The 9,903-nt window shown below is 33.2% G+C and overlaps 1 protein-coding gene across 1 annotated transcript; it reads left to right on the top strand.

Moving 5' to 3' along the window:
• The first annotated feature begins 1,094 nt into the window (after positions 1-1,094).
• Positions 1,095-9,213, top strand: LOC146996241 (uncharacterized). Its single transcript, XM_085821395.1, has 3 exons — positions 1,095-1,490; positions 2,263-2,504; positions 8,355-9,213. Exons 1-3 carry the CDS (start codon positions 1,095-1,097, stop codon positions 9,211-9,213), a joined length of 1,497 nt encoding a protein of 498 aa, XP_085677521.1.
• Positions 9,214-9,903: the final 690 nt, after the last annotated feature.

The raw sequence follows: 9,903 nt of genomic DNA, 5'->3' as shown, positions 1-9,903 counted from the left end.
TTCAAGACAACTCCCTCTGCAGGTAAAGTGCTCCTCACAGTTTTCTGGGACGCCCAAGGAGTTTTGTTGCTGGACTTTTTGGAGGTTGGAACCATCAATGCTACGCGCTACTGTGACACCCTGTCGAAATTGAAATAGGCGATTCGGAAAAAGCGGCCTGGCCTTCTCCCATCTGGCGTTCTGTGGTTGGATGACAATGCCAGACCACATTCGGTGACGGCAACGCAAAACCATATTGCAACTCTTGGTTGGGAGCGCCTACACCATCCGCCATACAGTCCTGATCTCGAACCAAGCGACTTCCATCTGTTTCCGGCTTTGAAGAAAAATCTCGGGGGAAGGCGCTTTGGAAGCAATACTGAAGTGAAACAAGCCGTTCAACGCTTCTTCCATATGCAAAGCCCTGATTTTTTCCTGGAGGGCTTTTTGAAGCTTATCAAGAGATATGACAAATGTCTCAATGTACTTGGTACCTATGTGGATAAATAAAGGTATGTCATATCTTTAATGTCTCGTTCTATTTTTTGACTTTCATACACAACTCTGACCACAGTCGACAGGGGAAACTTATTTTTCAACTTACCCTCGTATATTATACGTTTTTTCCATTCGGCGTTAATACATACATATTCCTGGCTTTGGATACACGCGAACAGGCAACATATAGTTGACCATGGGAAAAGCATGACTTTTCCAAATGTACCCTTGCTACCTGTAATGTTTGCCCTTGAGCTTTGTTAATAGTAACAGCAAAACTAAGTTTTATTGGAAACTACAGTCTTTTAAAGTGAAATGGTAGGTCAGTGGGGATTAATGGGATTCGAGGTATGATAACACTTTCCCCTTTTCCTACGCCTGTTAAAATAGTAGCACCTATTATATTCTACCTTAATTGTGTGATCCGAACCGCGTATTTCCAAACACTAGCCCACTTTTCGAATTTTTGACGTCACACAGAAATCGACTAGTTTGACCTGGCAAATAGAAGTCGCCATACTCCACGTACCCCAGTTACGAGTAGTTACGGCGCGCTTTTTGAGGAGTAAATTCTGTGATTAAGAGCTTATTGTGAGAGTATTGTAATATAAGTAATTATGAATGGAAATTTAAAGGAAATCTTTAGTAAGTGGTTATCGTTTATCGATGTACCGTATTCCATTTCTGTGTTTGAAGAAAGAGATGAAGAACAGTTCACTGCTGAAGTGGATGTAAAGTGTATGAAAAATCTTAAAGGTGATACACATAGCAGTAAATGTGATTCATTTATCGCAAAATTCAGCGATGCGAGTAGAACAAACTGGATTGTTCGGAAGACTTATCCAGATATGAAGTCAATATACAAAAAATTGTACAAGTGCCAACACAGCAGTTTTAATAAAAAACCACGTCAGATCAAGGAAGAAAATTTCAGATCAAGGAACGGCAATTGCAGTGCATCAGTATGTATAAAAATGAGGAAGCATTCACCAGATTTATGTTCCAAAATCAAGGTTAGCAAATAGATTAATACATTTTAATACTTCTTTTAGAATATAGTGGCTCAAAATTATCGGGCATTTTAATTTTTTGTATTCTTTAATGAACATAATAAACTAAAATAAAACAAAAAGAAAGGCTTTTATTCTGATTATGTATAAATTCACCATTTTTTTACACTAAATACGTTTTCGAAAAGATGAAAATTAAATTCAAAAATAAATACTATATGTTTAATGAGGTTTTTTTCAGTTTTAAAAATTTCAGTCCATTAAATATTACTTGGATATAAGAAGTAAAATATATACTTGTGTATTGGAATAATCATAAAATAAAGAATATATAAATAAAGAATTAGAATATATTAATAATATTTAAATAGAGTATTAGAATATGTTAATAATATGTAAATGAAAGATTATAATTTTTTGAATTTTTTTTAATTCTGAATGACTAAGAGGTTTTATATGACAACATTGAATATTAAAATTTTTCATATGATCATCTTTTCATTTATTTCTCAAACAGAACTTCTGCTAGATTTTAGAACTGGTCTAAGATTTTTTGTGGAAAGTGCAGAATCACCCACTGCTTGGCGTGTTTTTAAGAATTGCACATACTCAGTATTCACGTACACATTGATCTATTTTCACTTTAAAAAAAAAAAAAAATTCTCAGAATTACATAAAAATGCCATTAAAGTGCCAAACAAATAAGTGGGTGATTCTGCACTTTACCCGATTATTTATGTAACACATATATATATATATATATTGTTTATTTCAGATTTCTTTTAACCATTCTCATCATGTGAATGTTGCAGAAGCTTATAGCTTCTTGCGCATAAATACAGAAACAAAGGAGACTTTTTTTAAATATTTTAATGATGGTCTAACACCTACTGCAGCCAAAAATTTACATGAAATGAGTTTTTTATACATGGAATTGGATGATGCAGCATCTGTTTTAGCGAATGCTCAAATTAATCCTACACTTCGACAGGTATCATATTTATATGAAAAATGGAGGTAAGATAAAGCCCAATAATGGTAAATCTTTTATTTTTATTATCTTGTTATGAAATAACATTATATGAGTCTTGTTCACAAATATAAAGATTAGTAATTAATTATTAATGATTGCTTAGTAATGTGATGCTTTTTACTTTCTTTACTTTTTAAGCAAATTTATTATTAGAAATAATTATAATGCACATTAATAATAGTAATTAAAATATATATTTTCAACCACTTGTTATTAATTTAATAAAGTACATTCCATAATTTAAATTTTATTTACTTTTATCCATTTTATTGTTTCTGCTTCTTCAATGGCCGGACAGCGCAGGATGGGCTCTTGCCAGAAGAATCAAATTCCAAGCTCTTCTGTTCCTGGCCATGGACATCCAATTGGTAATTTTTAAAATTTGTAAGTCTGTTTCCAAACATTCGAGCCACCTAAATCTAGGTCTCCCTCTTTTTCGGGTGCTGAATGATCTGGCCGATCTTTTTAGTTACTCGATTTTCATCCATTCTGCACAGGTGTCCTGCCCATTTAATTCTCTGAATCCTTATATATTTTATTATATTTATTTCTTTTATAGACTGGATTTGATTATTTGGTAAAAATGTATTTAAGGCCGCCCTTTAAGGGTGAAAACTGGCGATTGGCCAGTAAGGCACAATGTCGAGATGGCTGGTGCACAAAACCAAAATAACAAGTCACAGAATTGCACATACGCGGTGTCCATGTAGACATCGATATATTTTCACATTAAAAAAAATCTGGAGAATAATGACATCATATAATGTTAACACAAAGTTACTCATCAGCTAAATTATATTGTAGCCAATCAAAGCCCAATAAACTGCATTATAAATCACATAAAAAAATAACATAAAAAAGGAAATACATCTTATCACATATAGCACTACGAAAAGAAAATATCAACTTGCCATATTTAGAAATTTCTGTGTCTTCAGTCTGTGACACACAAAATTCCTTAACAGCATCCAAAAGCTTTCTAAAATTATTGAACTAGAGTATGTTTATTGCCATCACCACATAAAAAATATCCTCCGTAGTGCCAGACTGACTGTCGGTGACATTTCCTACATGAACCTTTGTTTTGACAAACCCACTCGAAGCCATCTGAACGATCTTTTTGTTCGACTATACGCATAATGACTGTTAGGTAAACCTTCATTTACACAGCAATCAATTAATGTTTTTTTTTCCCCTTTCATTTTAAATCATACAGAAGCTTCACATTAATCTTATAACATATAACCATTTTATGGTGTACTGCACGAAATAAGCAACGTACTTCCTACCTGATATCCAACGCAGAAATAAGCCCTTACAAATATTTTCCCATCAGTTTAATTCACCGCAATTACATCCTAATAGATTATACTATATTAAGATTCAACTACTCAGGTTACTATAAATGAAACAATTTGGTGATAAATGAAACAACAACTTGGCAATAATCCAAGGGGCATCCGAAAATATAGACTAACCAGTTATTTGGATGAAGGCAAAGAACTCCAAAGTTACCAGTCTGAAAGACTACAGTCTCAAATCCCAACCAGATCCTTTTGATGTTTGCCGCCTGGTACAGTCCACTAAAAAGAGCGGATGTGGAAGAAATATTGCTGAGGTGGGTTTAACCGATGGGGATCGAGTTGGAGACAATTCAAACAGGTTCATTCCTCTGCACGTGGTTTTATTGAGTGAGGTTGGAGCGGTGAACGTTGAGCATTTGGGATTCGATATTTTCAGGTATTTGTAGTTATCAAAATTATTGTTTATTTTCGTAATTTAATATTTTTTTTTTTTTTTGCTTATTCTTTAATTTATTTAACAGATTTTACTATGTTCTTTTCAAATTTAATTTTCTGTTGGTTATTATTTCAGAAAGAGTTGAATCAAATATTACTGTTGTTCTTTATTGATTTTGAGTACCAATTTGTTTTTGTAGAATAAACGGAGAAATTATATTTTGCTGTGTTCTTAAGCTTGGTTTTCCAAAAATAAATAAGTATAGCTGTTTTTTTAGGTGTAATAATTTAATTTTTTAAAGCAATTCTAAATGTATTAAATATTATTGCTCTTTTTCTCTGCTAGTATTAAGGTATTAAGTGCCATTTATGAAACTTATATATTGAATATTGTTTTTATTCTTTGTTAGTTACTTGGTCATTAAAGTATTCCAAAAATAAATAAGTATTAATGATTTTTTATGTGTAAAAACTTTGGTTTTGTGGTAGTTACTTTGAGTACCAGTTTTAGTTTTCATAGACTCATGTAGAACTGAAAAGCATTCTTTTGTGAAACTGTTTTTGAAGCATGGTTTAATTTTTCTGCATTTCAGAACTAATACAGAGTTACTTATATTTTTGTATAAAAACTCTGGGTACAACTCTAATATACGCCCTAATTTCACCAAATGTGGCGATATGTGTTCTGCGCTGGTTTTTGGCGCGATTGCGTGTTCTATGGCAACCCTGTTGACGTTGAAAAATCTTTCGTTGGAGCTCGTTGATTCGCCTCTGTGTCTGAGAAGATGGGAGAGAAAGATAAAATGGTAGTTGTTGAAGTTCGGCAAAAGGAAATATCATTGTGACTATCCTGTTGAGGGGTAGTGGGCATTTGGAAGTGTGGAAAGAGGGTCTGGGAGATTATTTTTAATGGCAGTGAAGGATAGAAGTAGGGATTTGTGATTTTATTTATTTGTGAACCATAGTATAAATTTTCTGGATAGTGTGTCTGGCTGTCATGTAAATACGATAGTGATTACGTGGCGGCATGTTTAAGGAGGTATGAAATTTATATTTCTGCTATTCGAAAACGCATTAATTCATGGTAAGTGCATTTTATTTTATCCTTATTCTTATTTTGTAGAATGTTATGTTCATTGGTTCTTTAGTATGAATTTCTGTCGTTATTGTTGTTTTTTTAAATTGTTTGAAATTTATTTTAGTTTATTTTGTTGTTTAGTGTCTAGACTGTGCAATTCGTAGGTGTTTTTTAAAGTTGAAACAGTGTGTATTGTGTATTTAATTATGGCAAAGCACACCAGGGCTATCTGCCCAAGGGGAGGGATGCCTTCGTGGAGGACTTTCTAAGGGAAACCGGCTCGTATACACGTTACACATGGGGGAAAACCACGAAAACACCCATGCAGCCAGCCCGTTCGCGGGATTCGAACCTCGGACCGAACTACCAGTGTTCAGCGACTTTACCGCTCGGCCGCTGGTGGGCCCCTAAAGTTGAAACACAACGCTGTGTACATGGTATTATTTGAAGTTTATTGTTGTTACGTTATTTTATTAAAGCGAGGAGTGCGTAGATCGTAGATTCCTTCCTTGCCTAAATTGTGCAATTCGTAGAATTTTTTTGAAGTTTAAACAGGATGCTGTGTACATGGTATTCTTTGAAATTTATTGTTGTGTTAATTTATTAAAGCGAGGTGTGCATAGTTTGTAGATTCATTCGTTGCCTACATTGTGCCATTCGTAGATGTTTTTTTAAGTTAAAACATGTCGCTGTGTACATTCTTGTCAAATATTTTTGGTTAGAAACTTTACGTTTTTGATATCTAAATTTTTTGTTTCGGACTTTAAGCTAAATTGTGTGTTCAAAACGTAGATTTTGCATGTGCGAAAACCGCGGTTTTGGAGACATTTTAGGCTAAAAGTTGGAAATGTAGACAAAAAATTTAGATAGTAATATGGCAGCGTAAAGTTTCTCGCCAAAAATATTTGGCGACTTGAGGGCGCATATCAGAGTAGTTCCAAACTCTGATGAAACAGTGTGAAATATTTAGTTCACATATTAAGTATCTGTCGTTTTGTTCGATACCACAGTTTTACTGTGATGAACTAAACCTTTTATTTACTTATTTTTATACGTTCTAAAAAGGTCTTTGTTATATTTGGTTTTTAATGCCCTACTTACATCATCCAGTACTGCAAATTCTGTTTTTAATAATGCTTATTTTCAATTTTCTTTTTACTTATCCCATAATTTGTCTCTTTCAGGAATGTTCTAATATGCTTAAATAATAATAGATGTGTCAGTGTTCCTACTAATATAAAATTTTAACTATTATATGTATATATTTATGCTTGAGATCTCTTTTAAGCGTTCTTGCATAATGAAATTTTCAAGAATTACGCTTTGATAATATTTTATTTACAGTTATTTATTTACACGTGCTCACTTCTAACATTTTAAAATATTTTATCACCTAAACTTTAAATAAGTGTTTTGTAAGAAATTTTATGTGGAAATATATTTTAATAGCCAAAGAGGGTGTAAATCTTTCATGATGTATACTTCTTGGATCTGGCACCACCAGTTGAATGTGTGTTAGACGTGAATAAACTTGGGAGTTTAGAAACCTGATTTGTAGTGTTCATGTATCTTGATGTTATGTGTAATTTGAATTAGTGTTTTTTTGAACTAAGATATCATGCAATTCTTGACAGTTAATATAATATTTTATATGTTTATCTAAATCATTTACTGCATAAAAAGTATTTAACGGTTGTTCTGAGAAGATATTTGCCATATAATAATCTTAAAAGTATCTTAAAATATATAAAAATAATTTTGTGCAGTTTTCAAATTTAGGCTGTGTAATTTACATGGCAAAAAAATGTACAGAAAATAAAGTTAAATTGAGACTAAATGTTTTTTTGTGATGATTGCCTGTGTTGAAGAACATACATTCAGCTCGGTGGAAATTGTCATCAAATTGTCCTTAACAGGCTTTTTGTTGATAACGACTTCCCAGCTTATCAGTGTTCAACTCAATAAAGAATATGTAACATTCAATAAAGTTAAAAACTGCATTTTTTCTGGAGTGAATGTTGAAGTATTAGTGTATTTCACGGCAATGCAATTTTTATGTATAATCTGTAGGTTACATTGTTTTATTTATATTGCAAATGTGAGTTATTTTTCTATTTTGGAGAAGTCCTTAATCTTGTCTGCATTTATTCAATGACTAAAATACAAAATAATAAATAGAGTGAGTATCTTGAACAACTCCATATACTTTCTCTTCCCAAGTGCCCATTAGTCACTAATGGGCACCTGGGTCACTGGTCAGTCATTGAACACTGATAGTTTGAATCTAGGTGAACGGGCTGGTTGCACGAGTGTTTATGTGGTTTTTATCTGCAAAATGGATATGAGCCAGTCTTCCATGAAGGCATCCCTCCTTTGTGGGGAAGATATCTCACCGCGCCTGTACATTTCGTAACAATATAATCGCTCATTTTCCTTGCTTTGAACGTGACGCTGTCATTTTGTCTGTTACTTACTTAAAATGTTAACATTGTTCTATGCTTAAAATTAAAAATGAAGTTAATAACCTGAAACTGCAATAGTATATTGCAGTAAAAGTGAAAAAAATTTGCTGTTTCACTCGCACGTGTGTCGGATGTGCGCAATACTTATGGGATCCCGCAAAATATTATGGGGTCTTGTGGGTCGCGAAAAAATTTAAGTGATGAAAAGGGGTCGCGACTGAAAAACGTTTAAGAATCTCTGGTCTAAAATATAGTGGGTGAAGTGATTAAGGCAGAATAACTCGACTATCTGCCTATGAGGAGGAATACTTTTGGGGAGGAGTTAGTTGAAAATTCCCATGCAGCAGTCCTGCTCACCAGGATTCAAACCTGGGTCAAACTACCAGTCTTTAGTGATTTTACCGCTCGGCTGCTAATAAGCAAAATGTATAGGGTAAAATTTGTTTTTTATGTAATTTTATTATTTGAAAATCTGTTGTAACTTGTAAAGAAATTATTTTAAAAATTTTTCACTGAAACATGCTTTTTTTAAAATGTAAAATTATTTATGTTCAGGTTGTCTAACTTCGGTGGAAGAGACAGTGAGAGTCTACTTAAAGCTTTGTGTCACAAGCAGAAAGAACTTAGTGAATGTGGAGTGCACATGACAATTAAAGAAAATCCTCTGATAACCGTAATTGTAACTCCTATCATGCAAAGAGCTCATGATAAACCATTTTCAGGAGACATTGTATTTGTCGATACAAGTGGATCATGTGATCAAACTAATACATGTGTTACTTTCATGTTTACAGCTTCAAAGATAGGAGCCATTCCACTGGCTTGTATACTGCATTCTTCACAGACAGAAGAAACATATGTTAGTGCTTTCAGTACATTTAAACAAATAATGGGTGATCGAGCCTTTGGAGGAAAAGGAGAACCAGATTTATTTATGACGGATGATTGTAAAGCAGAGAGAAAAGCTCTGCAAGTCACTTACGCTAACTCTCGGTTACTGTTGTGTACATTCCATGTAACTCAAGCTTTATGGCGTTGGCTGTGGGACCGTAAAAATAATATCTTGAAAAATGAAAGGAAGTATTTAATGGAACTCTTTAGAAATATTTTATATGCACCCAATGAACTTGCATGTACTGAAGAATATTCCGCATTACTTCATGATCCAAGTGCTAGTAAATATGAGAACTATATTGCTCATGTTGAAACGCTTTGGGAGAGAAGAATAGAATGGGCAATTTGTTACAGGGCAGGAACTTCTTTCAAAGGGCATAATACAAACAATATGGTTGAATCATCCATAAGAATATTTAAAGATATTGTATTAGAAAGATGTAAAGCTTTTAACATGTGCTCTTTAGTTGAATTTGTATGCGTAGTCATGGAAAAGTACTACATGAAAAGAATGCTATAATTTGCAAACCATCGTATCACGAAACCTCTTTGTATGGCTTATAAATTACAAACAAAAGCTAAAGACTTAGATGTCCACCACATTGATGAAAACATGTATTATGTGTCATCTTGACTGAAAATGAAAATACATTTTATACGGTTTTGCAAGACATGGAGATGTGTGATTGTGCTATTGGATCCCAAGGAAAATTTTGCAAACATCTGTGGGCTGTACATATGAAATTGAATATAAATTTCAGAAACCTGCCTAAGCTGCTTCCGAAAGATTTTGAAGAAATTGCATACCTGGCAATGGGGTATACAAAACCTGAATTTTTCCAAAGTATGAAAAAGTCGTCAATTCCTGACTCGGATGATGCCTCACTTGCCGAAAATGTTAATTTGCAAAACAGTCAGGCAGATGAATTTAAAATTACGAAAGTTAATGCATCAAAGCAGATTCAGGATTTATCTATTGCAGATAGAAAACATTCTGCATTTTCTTCAGAAATTAAAAAATTGAATGCGAACTTTTCTAGACTTGCTGAAATTGCAAATGAAAACTATTCAGAAGGTATGTTAAATGCTGTTTTTAAAATTAATGCTCATGACAAAATATCAACGCCAGCACAAGTTCTATCTTTGTTTGCCAATAAACTAAATTTTAAAAAGACCCGTAACATTAAAATACAACCAACGTCACAGTCCA

This window comes from Stegodyphus dumicola, chromosome 7 (assembly GCF_044657685.1).
Source record: "Stegodyphus dumicola isolate Sdum_Otavi_A_Nest chromosome 7, ASM4465768v1".
NCBI lineage: Eukaryota > Metazoa > Arthropoda > Arachnida > Araneae > Eresidae > Stegodyphus > Stegodyphus dumicola.
The sequence above is the reverse complement of the archived record's forward strand: the minus strand, read 5'-3'. Positions and strand labels throughout refer to the sequence as shown.

What these genes read in the sequence shown, in the direction of transcription:
- LOC146996241 (XM_085821395.1), top strand. Translation starts at nt 1,095, where the DNA reads ATGAATGGAAATTTAAAGGAAATCTTTAGTAAGTGGTTATCGTTTATC. An exon ending in ATTTATGTTCCAAAATCAAG is followed by an intron (nt 1,491 to 2,262) that starts GTTAGCAAATAG and finishes TGTTTATTTCAG; the next exon opens with ATTTCTTTTAACCATTCTCA. An exon ending in TATTTATATGAAAAATGGAG is followed by an intron (nt 2,505 to 8,354) that starts GTAAGATAAAGC and finishes ATTTATGTTCAG; the next exon opens with GTTGTCTAACTTCGGTGGAA.